Below are 18,690 nucleotides of genomic sequence, written 5' to 3'. Positions count from 1 at the left end.
TTAACACATAAGCCAATTACTATGATGACAACCAATATGAGGATCAGGAGTTTACCTATACTAGCAACTATTTCCTGGACCCACTCTCCTAGGCCGGAGAACCATTTCACTGGGTTCAACCAAGAAACCCATTCTTCTACCTTTTCCTCTACTTCAGCCACTGTAGCATTATGGTTCTTCCGAAATTCCCATTTTAACTGCAGAATTTCGTCCATCTTCAGGTCTATCACCTCCTTGGGGTCACTAGTATCATTTGTGATGTACAGTATGTGCAACACTTTACACCAAATTGGGTGGCTAAGGTCACACAGTACCCTCCAGTGACAGCTGTTAAATAATTTAACACTAGCCTATGTTGCACCAGCTCTTTCTTGTAGGCCTGTAACTCCTTACCTGTGTACCTAAACGTGCATCATACATATCGGTGATATTAATTATTAATTTAGCAAGTTCTTGAATTTATCTGAAATTTAAAGTACCCCGAGCGATCCTGGTGTGATCCAATACGACTAAAACTTGAAAGCCAATTGTTTCACTCATCAACTGTGTGGCTTTATGTACATCCCCAGGTATCATATTTATTTTGTCTCTGTGTTCATACTGTGTGTGAAGATATGGTGATGGTGTGTTTTTATGAATACCAAGCATTTCACCATGTGTAAGAGTCATAACCTCTGGGAGTACTCTTCCTAGATAACACAAACCTTCTGAACTCGGAGAGAGCCACTTGTACGCTTTCCTACCACATATAAAATATACATCATCAGGGAAGAACATAAGGAATAGAATGCATCATAATCATCCAACACATTTCCCTAACGAATGATCCTATCTCAGGTTCTCCCATCTGGCTAACACACGTTTTTGGTTGTATAACCCTGGCACAGTACCCTTCTGGTACTCTACCAACCATTTCTTTGGTGTCACTTAGTGTATACCGATACCAGAAGTGTTTCCCATTTAACATAATTGTGCGTAACAGTTCAAAATTTATAGGCTCATAATCAGCTCTTAGTGAGAAGGTCATCATCTGGTTATTCCCAGTCACCTCCCAACTTCCTGGTTTGTTGAAGTTGGTGATGTTCAAACATAAAAGTGATTATTACCACTTGATACTGGTGGAGTTTAAAATGCGGTGGTTTGGAAATAAGACATTTTCCATCCAGCGTCTTCCCTTGTTGCAATTCTAAGACCTCAGAGACATTTAATGGCACTAACCCCACATTATGCTGTCCTTGAAGCACTTGTGAGCACACCCAACAGTCAGTTTGGTTTAAAACTTTGCCCACCACGGTATGATAATCCTCTAAATGATACCCACCCCAATATGGGTTATACTTAGGCTGGCACCGTTGGATGCATCTCTCATTGACTAGGGACCCACAAAACTCACAAATACTATAATCTTCAGATGATAGACCTTCACACTGTCACCGAGTTTCCAAAATAGCAGATCTCTTAACAATTACTGTACTGGGTTTGGTCAGATACCGCCCTTGTGACTGTATTGCTCCTTCTCCCAACTCCACTCCATCGATATCACCATCAGCTCCCCTCTCCATCCTCTGTCCTCCATCACAGAAACCAGAGATCCTGAAACAACCCAGGATGATGAAAACTCTTGGAGAAAACACAAAGATAACCACAGTAGGCCAATCCATTGCTGAAAACAATGATCTACAAATTTCTTTAGCTCAGGTATCTCCCTGTAACCTTTAACCCTCCCGAAACTGACTCGCAATTGACAGGTCTACGTTATCTGCCTCGATTCCGCCTTGTCTCTCCACCGGTTGGTTGACCTTCTTACAGTGAGTGGAATGGACCATGGCATCTCTATCTGCTACTTTCAAGGAAGTTGAACTTGTCAGCAACACTTGATATGGACCTTCCCACCGATCTGTCAAACAACCTGAACGCAAGAAATTTCTGATCATAACAAATTCTCCAGGTTCGACATCATGATAGTTTGTTTCTGGCATATCATGTGACAACATTTTCAGTTTCTGCTGTTGCTGCTTTAACTGTTTACGCATTGTTATAAGATACCTTACAGTAACCTCGTTGTTACTTTTCAAATCTTCCTGCGGACTTATAATCAAATGAGGTTGTCTACCAAACAGTATTTCAAAGGGGGACAGATTGAGAGGGGGTCTATGAGTTGTTCTGATACTATGAAGGACAAGTGGTAGTGCTTCTGGCCACCCCAGTCAAGTTTCTGCCATGATCTTACTTAATTTATTTTTAATAGTACCGTTCATCCTCTCCACCTTGGCACTGGCTTGCGGTCAGTAGGGGGTGTGAAGTCTACTATTAATACCCATCAACTTACACATGTTTTGGAACACATCACCTGTGAAATGAGTACCCCTAATACTTTCAATAATTCTAGGGATACCGTATCTGCATACAAACTCCTGAACAATTTTCTTAGCAGTAAACGCAGCAGTATTAGTGGCAGCTGGGTATGCCTCAGTCCAATTAGAAAACACATTAGTGCACACTAATACATACGTGTAGGGTGGTAATTGGATTAAATCAATTTGTATTACCTGAAAAGGTCCGTTGGTCGGGGGAATGTTGGATGGCTCTGTAGGGATTGTTTTCCCAATGTTTTTCCTCAAGCAGGTCAAACAGGACATTGCTCTCTTTTCCGCTTGGGAAGAAAAACCCAGTGCACACCAGTATGCTCTCACCAACTTGCACATACCTTGCTTTCCCAGGTGAGTCAGACCATGCGCTGCCTCAGCCATGCTTGGGTAGTACACCTTGGGAGCCACTGGCTTACCTTGTCCATCTCTCCAGACTCCAGAGGACACTTGCCCATATCCCTTGGACCTCAAGACTGCCTTTTCCTGAATGAAACACAAATTTTGCATCTCAATGAATTTCTGTATATCAATCGTTTGAAACATCATTTGGTTAATTGGCATGATTATTCTTAAACCTGCTGCCCATTTGGCAGCTTCGTCTGCCCTGTTATTGCCCAGTGACACTGGGTCATCCTCGCATGTATGGGCTTTACACTTAATGATGGCCACTGCCTTAGGCAGTTGGATCGCTGTCAGTAGTCCTTTTATATGTCTGGAAATTGTGACATACCTAGAGTCAGTATATATATTAGCAGATTTGCCTTTTGCTAATTCACATGCACTCCTTAGTGCCACCAGCTCCGCCACTTGGGCCGAGTGTGGTGGACCAAGGGGTTCGGCTTCTATGATGTCCTCGTCATTTACAACAGCATAACCTGTGCATAATTCTCCACTGTCAGTTTGTCTATGACAACTCCCATCCATGTAAAATGTCACATCTACATTTTCTATAAGAGTATCACGTATGTCAGGTCTTGCAGTAAAGGTCTGATTCAAATATTCCATACAATCATGTACATCAATATACCTGCAGAACTTACCTTCCACCAGTGACTCACCTCTCTCCACCCTTTTGTGCATCCTGAGGCACATATGGTAAATATGTTGCTGGATTTAACATACTGCACCGCTTAATGGTGATGTTTGCAGGTGCTATTAGGGCTAGTTCCCATTTCGTGAGCCTAGCTGAGGAGACATGTCTGGTTTGGGCAGAATTTAGCAAAGCAGATACAGCATGGGGTGTATAGACAATCATATCATGGCCTAATACTATATCCTCACTGTTACTGACCAATAGAGCAGTTGTTGCTACACTTCTTAAACATGTTGGGAGTGATCTTGCCACAGTGTCCAATTGTGCACTGTAGTATGCTACGGGTCTATTGGCATCACCATCTTTTTGTGTGAGGACACCTGGTGCACAACCCTTAGCTTCCGTACAATACAAATCAAAAGGTTTTTCCTAATCAGGTATTCCCAATGGAGGTGCTCTTGTCAGACTATCCTTAAGATTAAGGAAAGCCTGCTCTGTTACTTCTGTGTGTATATCATGATCGGGCTTTGAGGAAGAGACTAAATCCTGTAATGGTAAAGCCAAAATAGAAAAACCTGGGATCCACATTCTGCAGTATCCACACATTCCCAAGAAGATACGGATGTGCTGTTGGTTCTGTGGCAGCATCATAGTCCATATGGCCTGGATTCTGTCAGTAGTCAGATGTCGTAATCCCTGCATTAGACAGTGTCCTATGTATTTACCCCTCTACTGGTGTGGCTGTAGTTTGTCCTTAGCAACCTTGTGTCATGTCTGTGAGAGATGAAGCAACAGTAGTTTAGTATCATTTAAACATGACATAAATGAATAAGAACACAACAATAAATCATCTACATATTGTATTAGTACAGATCCATTGGCAGGTTGAAAAGATTGTAAACAATCGTGTAAGGCCTGGGAGAAGATACTGGGGCTGTGTATGAAGCCCTGGGGCAATCGTGTCCATGTGTATTGTACCCCCCTGTATGTAAATGCAAATAGGTACTGACAGTCAGGATGAAGAGGGACAGAGAAGAAGGTGGAACAGAGGTCAATGACAGTAAAATGGGTTGCATTTGGTGGGATCTGCATGAGGATGACAGCTGGATTTGGCACTATGGTTAATTGGCTCTCTACTACCTTATTAACCCCTCTAAGATCTTGTACCAGCCTATAACACCTCCCACCACTCTACTTCACAGGAAAGATGGGACTGTTGGCTACACTCGCTGTATGGACTAAAATTCCCTGTTGTACTAACCGCTCAATTATGGTATAAAACCCTATCTCTACCTTCTGTTTTAATGGGTACTGGGGAATTTTTGGAGCTTGCCTACCGCTTTTTAGATTCACCATTACAGGAGCTACATTTGCCATCAATCCAGTGTCCTGTCCATCTTTGGTCCAAAGTGAACCTGGTATCTGAGATAACATCTGCTCTACCTGAGATGGATTCTTATCTGAAACAGTAGAGTGAAACATTAACCTTTGGGGAGTGTCCAATATATCCCTCACCTCATGTGCAACTCTCTCTGGGATATCTAGAAATATACCATCAGGGGTACAATAAATGACACATCCCATTTTACATAACAAATCCCTTCCCAGTAGGTTAGTAGGGGCCGCTGCTGTCAGTAGAAAGGAATGCCTGGTATGCAATGGTCCGATAGTAACCTCTGCAGATTTGGTTAAAGGATAATGTTGCACTTTACCTGTTACACCCATTGCTGGTACTGTTTTGCTGGTAACCTGTAAATTAGATGGAGATTTTATCGCTGATCTGGTCACCCCTGTGTCTACAAGAAAATAATGTTTAGTACCAGCTACATCAACTGTCATTACAGGTTCTTCCCTACTACCCACAGTTAACCTGACTGGCTGTAGACTACAGGTGTGACCTGACCCTTAGAGCTGACTGTCTTCTTCCAGCAAAGCATTCACTGCTGCAACGTGAGCAGGTGATGGCTGGACTTGTCCTGTCTGTTATGGGTGCCCCCTCTGTGGGTAGGTCAGTGTTCCCTGGTTTGGTGTTTCCCATTTGTTAGTCTTTCAGAACTTACTTATGTGGCCCTCCTTCTTACATCTATAACACTTTCGTAGTTGATGTGTTGTGAAAGGTTGTTGTTGTGTGGGTTGGGAAATGAGGAAAGATTGTGGTTGTGTATAGGGATAAGGGTTTGGAGGTTGTATGGGATGAGTGTATTGTGGCTGAGTGTGATAAGAGTGCTGCAGTGTTGTTTGCATCCCTTCCAGAGCTTGGATACTAACAGCCATTAGTTTCTTGCTCTTCATTTCTCTCTTCCTAAAGATGTTTTTATCATGTTCAATTGTAGATTCCCTGAGTGTGTCTACTGTAACTCCCCTCCACCAAGGAAGTGAGATCTGAACCCTGACCTTTAGAGTGTCTTTAAGACCGTCCATAAGCACTGTGATTGTAATTTCCCTGTGATTGGTGTTGTCTTTTATATCCTCTATGCCTGTATATTGGGTAATAGTCTGCAGCGCTCTGGTAAAATAATCTGCTGCAGACTCACTCTCTTTCTGCTTAATCATGAAGATTTTACTCCAGTTAACAATTAATGGGAAAAATACAGCCAATTGGGTGACAATGTGGGTTATATTGTCCTAATTACCTGCATCAGTTATGGGACTATCTCCATCCAATACACGGGCCTTGATAAACTTTTTCACCTAAGTATTGTGTGGAAGATATGCCCGTAATACCACTCGCCAATCTTTATTGGTTGACTCTTGAGCATTACCTAAATCTTTTACAAGTCTCTGGCACTTTGCTAGTTCTTTCCTAGGGTCGGGGAAATCTGTCATTATGGAACGTAGTTCTGCTCTTGTCCATGGACAATGCATCGCTACATTCCTGGTGGCCACCACACCATGTGCATCCAAATTCCCATTGGGAACAGTTATTGTCCGGACGGGATGGATGCCTGCCACAATGCTACCTTTGGCCTGATTACCTAGTTGAGGGTTCAGCCTACTGCTACTACGTATGGTATTAGTAATCTCTGCTACTGTTACAGTGGGTGTTAATACTTCCTGCACTGGTGGGGCTACCTCCATTTCTGGTACTAGCGGGGCAGCTACCTGTGCTTGCTGTGGTGGTATATTTAACATTTGTGTAACATGGGAAAGAGCGGACATCACAACAGGTTCATCATCTGCATCATAAACATGTTCCTTATAATTACTTAGAAGAGGGTACAAGGTACTTGTTACATTTTTATGATTTTTGAGATTGACTGTACCTTCACCCCCATCTGCATAGGGTGGTGGTTGTTTCCTTTCGCTACTAACACTACCTTCTGCAATGCTACCTTGCTGTGCGTGTGTGCGCGCTTTTTTGCAGCATGCACGCAATGCTATTTGCATGTGCGCTCCCTTGCAACGTGCACGAGATGCTAGTTTGCATGGCATGCACACCTCTAAGCCACATATCCCCCTCGTGCTGCCACAACTTCAAGCAATCGTTAAACTTTACCCTTTTCTTCAGAGACTTCACTAAACATATACTGTCTCTGAGATTGTTCAGAACCTCCAAATCAAAGCTACCAATCTTAGGAAAAGGTGTTCTACATTTCTTGGTCATTTTGACCCATATGTCGCAATGCACTGTAGCGTACGCACTATACTTTTTAAACATAACATACCTTACCGACCCTAACGGCCCTTCCACCAGCAGCACATCATCGACCATTACTAGAGATTGCTTCACATCCATCTGGGAAAATGCTTAGCAATTTCTAGAGAGTTTCGATTGGTGAACGATTTTCAGTGAGCTACATTCACGCACTCCCTCCCGTTGTACACAGCAGACTCCCCTGGCGTTACATTCGGCTTGTATAATGAGGAGCAGAATAACCACCTATTGCAAATTATTCTACTTGCGACAATATTAACTCAAGCTTCCATCGCTCGCTTCCAACTTTGAGTTTACTCCCGCTGGTAGCATCTAGAAGTTCCAATAACTCCTAACCTTGCCAACAGTTTCACTCCCACGACAACCCACTTCACAAGCACAGTTTATATAACCATGTGGTTCGATCGCATTGCCCAAAGAACCTAACTGATCAATTGACTTTGCAATTAATGGGTGCCAGACCAGGAAACCCCTTAGTTCCTCGATAACCTAAATCACAATGTACCTGCTTTGTACACTGGCCCAGTAGTTTGTACAGCACTTTCAGGCACCTACCGAGTTTCCACTGAGGTTTAACAGACAGTAACCTCCACTATTTAGGCTTAACAGACAGTAGCCTTCACAATCGCACGTTTCAATTACACACACCTTTTCTGCACAGAAAATAAAAACTTTTTCCCTTAATATGGCAGTATAGTTCAGAGGTTTTAACAAGCAATCACGCTATAAATACAATAACCGTTTGAACACGTGGAAGCAATACAGGAAATATGCGTACGCTATTGTGTGACTTCCCCTTTTAACACGAAACTTTATCAACGAAGGAAAACAAACTTTTTCCTTCCTTGTCCCTGGATTCTAATCAGTGCTCCTTGAACTCACACAATAAGTCTCTCAGCATTAAGTGGTACCAGGTTTTCGAAGGTGTAATGCGTTCTTTCCTGCATATGGCACCTCCACCCTTTGATGAGGGACCGATAACCATGTAATACCATGTAAATTGGAAGCGTGATCTCACTCTACGAGCCCACAACTATGAATACCTAATGATCTCTATACCCAAAATGTTGCTATTTAGCGTTGTAAGTCGCACAAGAAATAATTTCTTTCCAGACTTTGATTGTGGTTCCAAAGCACAAAAAGATATTATTCACCAAAAAGCATATAATTACATGCTGTGATCTAAATACAATTAGTGCAAACAAATTATACAATCACACGGTACAGTCAATACATACGCATGCGCTCTGGATCCAGAGTTCCTGGCATCAACTATGAAACCTCCGTCAACAGAAAAGAAAGATGACTAACTATCAGATCCAGAGTGCTTGCTTATGTACCCTTACATAGATAGGGAATACAATAGAATGAGTTTGCATGATCCCATTGGTTCTTCCTCTTGCTTCTTCTGTAACGATGCAGTCTATAGGCCAGTTTGTACAGTTTGGGTTCAGCCCTCCAATGGCTCTTTGTGTGTGTTTTCCCACTGAAGAACAAGTCTAAACTGGCTATTAAAAATTACATTACAGAGTACATTTCAATGCCTATCTCTCTATGATCCATAATTCACAGACGCATGTTGCGATTTCCTTGCCGATGGAACCGGAAGTCTGCAAATAAACAGTGGTTTAGAATAGCACCAAACACGGTCTGCTTATCATGTACTAAACCTTATATCTTAAATACAGTGAATACATAACATAATTAATTAATATAACCTTGAACATTAACCTTAATGCTAGGGAACCTTTCTATGTAAGTGTGCAATGTATAAGTATAGGGATATTAAGAAAAGACGCTAGTTTGCGTTGTGCATCTACGTGTTTGTGGAGTGCACCATGATACATGTTTTTCAGGGTTGTTCATATTATATATTTTAGTAAATGTATGTATTTATATAATGAGGACTTTTGACTTTTAACAGTGTTCTATTGCATGGAAACGCACGATGCTAAATAATAACATCGCCGTATGTACTGATATTGTGTGAGATTCACTAAAATGGCATCTTGCTGCCATTCGCAAAATGGCGTCATCCAGATTTTAATTTTAACAGATTCTCTCTCAGCCAATCATCCGGATTCGACATTATTATTATTATTATTATTATTATTATTATTATTATATGAAGGGGTGAACAGTGCAGGGTTCCTGAAAAGCTGCAACAAGCTATGACAGGTAGATAAAATTAAGTTCATTGACACCGATGGGGAATTTAATTGCAAATACCTAATCAAAACAGATTATTATTTGAGGACTGGTCCATCAGGGACTTTTTATTTTCAAATGTAGAAGATAGAAAAAAGAAGAAATAAGATGGTAAAGAAGGACAATGAAAGGACATCCCTTAGAAATTAGGAATATAATGAAGTGGTGAAAAATGTATTGGAGCAGTGTTTATTTAAATGCAAATACTGTTAATATGATTTTGATGTTATTTTCTTTTTCATTGTGGCTCTATGTAGCATTATACTGTAGGTCCCAGCAGGCTACAGATGACAGAGCATGCTGGGACCTACATTGTAGTTCTACAAACATCACTATACTCCAGCATCCATGTTTATTCCCTGACTTGTAGTTTAATAAAGATCAGCATTATCAAAAGGTTTATGACTGCCAGAGCTTTCTGAGACCAACAGTGCCACACCAAAATGCCAAAATATGACTCTTTCTACTACAGTATTTACAATAAATACACTGACACCTATCACCTAGGGAAGTTTGGATCGGCCCCATCATTATCAACATTGGATTGTTTTTTTTATAGGGGGAGCCCACATTATTTTGGTGGGTCCAATCAGAGGATCCCAAACATGGTCCTTAAGGCACTCCAACAGTTCAGGTTTTATAGATATTCATGGTTGAGCACAGGTGGTAAAATCAAAATGACTGAGGTACTAATGAAGTCACCTGTGGTCAAGATTGGATATCCTTATACCTGGACTGTTAGGGTGCCTTGATGACCAAGTTTGAGAACCTCTGCCCTAGGGAATTGATTCCCATGTTTACAAGACTAGGACTGTGTTCCACAATTTCATAAGGACCAAATGCAGTGGATTTCCTGACTATAGTGTGACCATCCCAGTCTGTTATTGTATCTTCACATGTTAGTGATAGCAAGTGTAGGCTATGAATGCTGGTGCTTTGTTTATTCTTGAAGGTGGTGGTGGTTGTGGGGATATTTCATTAACCTATTTATTATTGTTTTAAATTTCTTAATATACATTATAATGTAAGTCATCATTATCAAGTTGATGGTGATGACCGGCACATCTAGTGTGCAATCGTATGATGATACGATTAAAAAAACCATGAGGCAGCCGCATTCGAACACACTATTTTTGGCTATCTCAACATAGCCATTCAGTCTGTATTTTACTTATACTCTAAATGATCTTCTGATTTTTCACTTTTCTTTACAACATGCACTCAAAAGTTACTTTTTTATTTCAGGAGTTCCATTTGATCCCACCTTCCTCCTAAGTCTGGCAGTCTCCAATGTTATCTGCTCGATTGTCTTTGATGAACGTTTTGACTATGAAGATAAGGAATTTCTGTCCATGTTGGCACTCTTGCAAGATTCTTTTAAAATTGTGACATCACCTTGGGCTCAGGTAGGTAAAAGACTATAGTGGCACAAGAACACATTTTTAACAAAAGTTCATCAAGATAATAGTGGAAATCAAATTTTATATCAAAGTTTTGGGATTCATATTCTGACACCGATTATCCAGAAGGGTTCCTTAGAAAAGGTCAACAATGAACAGGTCGTCATGGAAGAAGGTCAACATGACAAAAGGTGTACAGAAGGTCGACAGGCACAAAGGTCGACATTTACAAAAGGTAGACATGGAAATTGTCAACACAGAAATGGTCAACATCTTTCTTTTGTTGTTAGGGTTAGGCACTTACATGAGGGATGGATTTAGGCACACGGAGGGACGGTTAGGGTTAGGCACCAAGGAGAGCGTTAGGATGAAGATTATATTGTAACATTAATAAAGATCATTTGAGGTAACCTAACCTTCAGTAACATACATGTTGTAAATCACATATACTGGGAATAACGTTCCACCACATGCTGGGAATAACATTCTAAATGCTACTTGTGCTTATAGCAACATGAATGATTAAGCAAGCACTTGTATACTTTTCTGCTACAAATATAGAAAATAGTGTATGGAAAATGACATGGATTCAATTGAGTCTGAGAAGCTCCACACTGACAATGTAGAGTGGACATACTGGTCCTGGATGAAACTAATCATAGCAGCATTCTCACACACCTTTCAAACAGGATAGAACTGCTCTGTATTGATTAGTTATTGACTGGTTGTCTAGCTTGAAGATGCTTCCTCTATGGCCTCAGGACATCCAGCTGTGACCTTGTAATGCATAACCACAGGCAGACCAGACTTAAATGTCTCAAATCCACTGGTTACTCTACCTAGTCTGCATCTGATTTTGTATATTCATTCATGAGATAAACAAACAAGGTAAGGTATGAAGACATTTGGTAGATACTGATTCCTCTGTGGGATATCTCCACACAGTGTGGTTTTTCATCTTTAATATGAGCTGCATGGCTTTTGAGGTTTAGACAGTTACATGTAAAAGAATGGTCAGATAAAACCGAGGTCAGGGTCATAAGTGCAGGAACTTATTGTCTATGTTCTTAGCCTTGGAGAAAGATAAGGTGGATGGAGATAAAGTACCAACCAGTCAGCTCCTGTAATTTTTTTCAAACACAGCCTCTAAAGTGAGAGGAGCTGATTGGTTGGTACCTTTTTCTCTTAAACCCCACAAATGGTTAACAGTTAAAGTTCATGAACACACACCATGATTCATAAATACATTGACAGGTGCTTGATATATCAGCCTGTGTACTTGGGTGAGCACATCAACAGCTCACCACACCATATTGCTGTACGTGTGTACACTAAGGTCCTTTAGCATTGCGACCGCTGCTCCCATTCTAAGTCCACAATCCCCAAGGTGCCCTCTGATGAAGTCTTATGATGAAACAATTTAGGGCGTGGCCTGAGTGAAGCGTCTACCTTCTCCCTGCAATCCTTCCTGCAGTTCCTACCCACGGTGACTTCGGCACTCTGTTCTCTTTCTGACGTTAGTGTGGGCTCGAGTTCCAGTGGATACCGGATGGACAGTTGGTGATTGCCTGGGTGTTTATGTTATATGCCATGTGGTAATCAGCCCACAGCGCACTTTTTATTGGTATGAGTCCATTAGTCTCAGTGTGGGACATTTAGTTGAATAAAATCTTTTATGCACTATGGAGCACCCCTTCTCTGCTTTTGCTTGTATGATTCATAAATGTTTAACAGTCAAACGTAAGGTAAAGTGCACAGAACCCTCCTTAAATAGGCAAATTCCAATTTGAATTTGGTGTTATTTGTGTAACTGTCCCTTTACATCTTCTTGAGAGCCAAGCAGATGAAGAGTCAGTAAACAGAAGAGAGGACAACTTTTGCAATACAGGGCTAAAGGTGACGGACGTGTTGGGGGAGCAGCCCACTCAACCAGAGCCAGTAGGCTGGTGCACAGCACCATTATATGACACATCCTACGGATGTTGTTTTATTGTTTTAATCTGTCAGCTCTAGAATTACTCAGTGATTCAGGATCTTTCTCATTATTGAGTACTTTCCTTCCTATTCTGGATAGCTGTAGGGCAGCTGTATGTCATGAAGGACTTTTTCAATTTAGGTAAAGTAAATCTTTCAATTTTAAATCTAGTGCCTGTAAAGAGTAAATATTTTATTGCTTTCAAATAGAGTATGACTGTAAAGGTATACAGTACTCATCGTGTCAACATTCAGAATCTTGACATTGTATGAATGCCAGCATGGACAGAATGATGTCATTGTAAACGTCAACAGACATTTTTAGGATTAGCGTCAGATGATCTATTGAAATTCTATTGAAAAATGCAAAGTCAATATATCGTATGTAGACATTTACAATGTCTACATTATGGCAATGTATCTGACATCACATCTGTGTTGAAATCCCGAATGTCAACATTCAGACCTTTCCATAATTAATCATTTACATGCCTGAATTCTCAATCACCATTCATGGCTACCCATGATAACATTAACCTGCCAGTACATTTTTCCCTTGTGTGAGGAAACACTAGAAAAAAACAAAGGGTCTGATTTACAGCTGCACCCAAGGCCAGTTTATCCCCGGATTTCAGTTATTTGTGTGCACTGTGTGTCTGTGAAAATCCCTCAACTCATGTAGCACATGCATTACACAGAGTGTGTGCTCAAAGACACTTAAGAAACATGACATCAGAAATGTCTTCGAAAAGTGCTGGGCTTTCCTAGGCAATAAATGTTGACAAACATGTTGCAAATTTATTTGAAAAAAGTGAAGTATCTGTAACAATAAAATGTATATACAGATGTAGCCATGCTCATCGTTGCTGCAATCATGCCATACAGTCAGCACAATAAGGCGCACTAGGGTGCAAGAGAAGCCACAGCATGCAATTACATAGCTTCACCACTGGGTGATGATTTCTCCATTAATGGAAACTAGTGGTATCGCCGATGTTACCAACATTACACTTACAGTACTGTACAGATGCTGAGCGTCATTTTCTACAATACCAGGACCCCGATCACTTTATAAAGTCCTCAGTGTCCGCATTAAAAATATGAACTTACAAAAAAATATGCTTGCCCTCAGCTGTCTGTGCTTAGAAGATGCATGCAGTAAAAAATAAACCCAATGCCATGACCCCGATCACTTTATAAAGTCCTCAGCGCCAGAATTAAAAATGTCAGTTTCTAAAAAAAATATTTGCTGTCTGTGCATTGAAGATGCATGCAGTTAAAAAACCTTGGCATTCATTGACATAACGATGTAATTGCAGGTGATGAGAACTTCCTTCTGTGGCTTATGTAGCCTAGTGTTATGGTTATCCAGCGCCTTTGAAGGGAGTGGATTGATCGGACCCAGCCATATTTGGCCTGAATGTCCCTGCTGGCCTTCCAGTAAACCCGGCACTTCTCCCTATTGGAAGCTGGGGGGATTATCCCTCCTCCACACCAGGATCAACAGCTCGCTGGTGCTAAATGCACGCTGTCTAGACTTTTCTGCATGCATGATGCATGATGCTCAGAGATGCACAATACGAACAAACCCGAGGAACATATAGAACAACACTAGACTGTACGGCAGTAGAGACTGTACCGGCCCCTGCAGTTACTTTTAAGTGTGCATTACTGTATTACAGTATGTGACAAATATGATTAAGTGTCTTCCAACTGTTCTTAGTGCCTTCAACTGTCATTGCATGCATCTTCAAGATACAGACATCTGAATGCAAGTATTTTTTTTTGGAAGTTGACATTTTTAATTCTGGTGCTTAGGACTTTATAAAGTGATCGGGGGTCCCGGCATCATGGCCGCCATCAGGGGGGGACTTCCGGGACTGGAGTCCGGGGCCCAGACCCTGGCTGAATGGAGGGGGAGGCCCAGCAGCTGCTACCACCCGCTGCCACTGCTAGCTACCACCGCCACTGCAGACCTAGTCCTGGTCCCATTAAGTAAATGGAGGAAGAGGAGGCAGCTTGGGCCCGCATGAGCCACTCCTCCACCAACCTAAAGGACACCCACTGGATCCTGCTATGTTCAATAAAGTTTGTTTAGGAGTCGGCGCGCATAACGTCATGCACGCCGCTGGAGTACGAGGTCGGAGGAGACACGGATCGAGAGGAGCAACATCTCTGCCAGGGAAGAAGCCAGAGCTAGAGTGGGGAACTCTGAGCCTTCTTCAAGGAAGTGAGGTAAATGGGAAAAATCTGTGCACAGCGGGCAGATGGCAGATGGATTTAATAATAATAAACAGGGTAGGGGGGGAGTGAAGTTTGGAAAAAAGAGCTGGGCAGGGCACAGACTGGATTTAATAAATGGGGGGGTGTGAAGTGGGGGAAAGAGCACATGGCACTTACTAGATTTAATAAACTGGGAAAGAGTTCAATAATTTTTGCCCAAAACATTTGCCAATTTTTTTTTATTGTTTATGAATAAGGTATTGTGTATGAATAAGGTAGGGGGGCCCTGCCTATTTTGTCAGTCCCAGGCCCCACAATTTCTGATGGCAGCCCTGCCCGGCATTGTGTGAGCGCACTGCAGAAAATGACACTCAGCGCCTGTATCTGTAATAGCATTAGGTTTGCAGTGTAAATCATACGGGAGGCACCCCTGGGGGGGACTTAGGGTTAGGCACCCCCCCGGGGGACTTAGGTTTAGGCAGCGGGGAAGGGGGTGGTTAGGGTTAGGCACTTAGAGGGGGGATTAGGGTTAGGCACTTGGGGGGAAGTTAGGGTTAGGCACCCCTAAGGAGGGTTAGTGTTAGGGCGGTTAGGTTAGATTAGTAAATACTTACCTATCCACGATCGGGATTTCCAGGCGGCCGGCGGTATTTCATGCCAATCCCAATCATACAGTACTTTATGTACAGTACATTGAAGTGTGAATGACAGTGCCGTAAATTCATCCCAGATGCCTGGAGGCAAGTTATAATTTATAGTTTGGTGCCACCCCCCCCCCCCCCATCACAGCAGCTGTAATGTAGCATTTTGCATGCAAACAGGCTATAGATAGACAAAGGCATAAGCTGATGGTCGGACATGGAGCTCTCCACTAGTGTATGGTGGCTTCTCAGGTGCCGGGAAGGGGTGTCGTGTATTGGGCGGCCGTGATGGTACACTCCGGGTATATAGTTACAGCCCTAAGTGGGGTGAATATGTTGTGGACAAGGGGCCCCTTCATAGCTGGAGCCCGGCGGCAGGCGCCTCCATTGTCTCCCATTGTTCTGCCCCTGGTGAATGAATAACAGAGCAGAATTCTGCATGGTTTTTCAAAAGTGCACACACAAGCGACCTCAGCGGGAATCAAACTCATGAGTAAAAGCATGGTAATCATCGGCGATACCACTAAGCTACATAACCCACAGAGGCAAGTGCTCATCACCTGCAATTACATGGGGATGTCAATGAATGGCAAGGTTTTTTTTGTTTTTTGTTTTTTACCTGCATGCGTCTTCAAACCACAGACAGCAAATATTTTTTTTTTGAGAGTTGACATATTTAGTTCTAGCGCTGAGGACTTTATAAAGCGATTGGGGGTCCTGGCATTGTTTTGTTTTTTATTTTTTTAACTGCGTACATCTTCTAAGCACAGACAGATGAGTGCAGACATATTTTTTTGTCAGTTCATATTTAATGCGGGCACTGAGGGCTTTATAAGGTGATTGGGGTTCTCGGCATTGTGTGAGCGCACTGCAGAAAATGACGCTCAGCACCTGTATGGGTAATAACTTTAGGTTTGCAGTGTAAATCATACTGTAGAGCACAGTGCAGTAGTACAGTACAGACATTATTTCATTGTAGAACTCAAGCAGCATAGTTGTGATTTTTAAAAGCGACATCTGGTAGACAAACCCTAGCATTACACTCGCTGGCAACTCCATGCACCACACTAAACCTCAACGTGCCACCCCGCGACACCCCATGACAGAATACGCCTACCTGCAACCAGGCACAGTGCAACTACGATATAACACTATATGCCATAATGAGGATAGATGAGCATGGCTACATCTGTAACACTCTCTTCTGCCAAATGACTAACCAGCACCAGTGCTATTGCCAATATTGCTGCTTGTGCCATGTTGAGGTGTGTGCTAATATAGTATAGATCAGGGATGGGGAACCTCAGGCCCAGGGGCATTATAAGGCCTGCGGAATCATTTGGTCTGGCCCTCTGAGCTTTATTCTGCTAGCCTCATCTGGCTGCAGGGTGCCTAGAATGGCACCCTGCAGCCAGAATTTATGCAGCAGTGCCACCTGGAGCGTCCTTAGGAAGGTCTCAGACGGTCAAACTGCTGCCTTTACAGCTCCCCCGGAGCATCCTCAAGATGCTCTGGGCATTGCTGTAATCACCGACGATTGTGACCCCACCCGGTGTGATGTCACACTTAGGGGGTGTGGTCTGCACCATCCCCGAATAAGGTTTTTATATATATATATATATATATATATATATATATATATATATATATATATACTGTATATATATATATATATATATATATATATATATCAAAATGACCCTAGGCAGAAAAAAGGTTCCCCACCACTGGTATAGATGGTATCATGTAATTTAGTGCCTGATTCACTACGGATCGCAACTGCGTATCCAATTGCGATTACGCACGCAATTCAACTGGGATAGTATGCTGATCCATCACAATCGCACCACTACACAAGGACGCCCACTTTACTTAGCACACATCCGTAATGTTTAGCAAGACTGCGAAACCAACGGTACAGTCAACTACCATCGCAGCCTCACGCACACTTGCACAATCTCTGAACTTACTCAGGAATTGCTCACTTCATTGCTCGCTATGTGTACTCAGACTGTGTATGGCATCGCAGTGGCTAATTTATTTATGCCCCTACAATGGTGTCCGAACGTACTGGGATGCCTGTGTTTCGCAGACCACCCCCCCGTCACCTGCCACAAATGGCACTTCCTGTCAATCTCTCTGCGATGGGTCTGCATAGTCACTGCAATCACAGTCCCGTTCGCAGTGGCCGGTTTGCACACACGCACTGTGATGCATACACAGAATGAAAAAATCGCCTGATTGCATGAATAATCGCAGTTGCATACAGTAGTGACTCAAGCCCTTAGTTTCAAGATCTTTCCTGAAGATTAACTCAGTGATGCCATTATCCAGCTAAATTGGGTCATTTATATATGCTCTATAGATTTTATGAATATGTATGGCTATTGAAAATATTACAAACTGTATATTCTAGAAAGAGTGATGTGGACTAAGAAATAGAATGCTAAGTTATTTTCAAATAATTTTCTGAGTTCAAGGTACAGTGATTTTTTTTTTTTTTTTTTTTGTCCACAGATAAACCTGGTGGTACCCAGGGAGAAGTCAGTCTTGGTATATAAGTTAATGCTTACGACTGTATTAAGCACCCCATACGCTAGCAGTATACTGTAGCTGCTGTCATCCTCACTGCACTAAATATGCTTAATCATCTAAAAATAATATTGTCCTTTTTCTACATTTATCTACGAGAGGTTGGGTAAATAAAAATGGCTAGAAGTTAGGGAAAAACATTAATCTTAAAGATAAACAGGTTCTATGTAGTTGGCATCTTAGAAAATGCAGTACTGAAAAGTTACTCTGGAACGAAGGGGTTTAAAAAATTGACAATTTCCACTCTACTGAGCAGTATAGTACCTGGAATGGCTTCAGGAGCAGTCTCCATTGATGCAACACATAACCAAGAGTTTATTGAAAACCTGTGCTAGAACAGGTGACCCTTAGTTATATATAATATATATGTATGAGCTGTTAAGATATCTGGAGTTTGTATGTGATCACCATCATGCCATGGTTTTTAACCAGTGTGCCTAGCTGCCCCACTTTTGCACATTAAGGTTCACAGTTAATCTATGCTCTTTGCAGACACCAAGCTAGACACATGCCTTGATGCTTGTGGGGGTGAAAAATGTGAAGAGGTGCACTGTGCAAATACTGTATTTATACCTCAAAAGACTTATTACCACTT

The 18,690-nt window shown here is 42.0% G+C and overlaps 1 protein-coding gene across 1 annotated transcript in view; it reads left to right on the top strand.

Moving 5' to 3' along the window:
• Positions 1-18,690, top strand: part of LOC148502853 (cytochrome P450 2C8-like) — a 61,830-nt gene that overhangs the window by 17,808 nt on the left and 25,332 nt on the right. Inside the window, exon 4 of the mRNA XM_088449295.1 lies at positions 10,511-10,671. Coding sequence (XP_088305421.1) covers positions 10,511-10,671 — 161 coding nt within the window. The remainder of the gene's footprint in view (positions 1-10,510; positions 10,672-18,690) is intronic.

This window comes from Taudactylus pleione, unplaced genomic scaffold (genome assembly GCF_031769625.1).
Source record: "Taudactylus pleione unplaced genomic scaffold, aTauple2 ptg000481l, whole genome shotgun sequence".
Classification (NCBI taxonomy): Eukaryota; Metazoa; Chordata; class Amphibia; order Anura; family Myobatrachidae; genus Taudactylus; species Taudactylus pleione.
The sequence above is the reverse complement of the archived record's forward strand: the minus strand, read 5'-3'. Positions and strand labels throughout refer to the sequence as shown.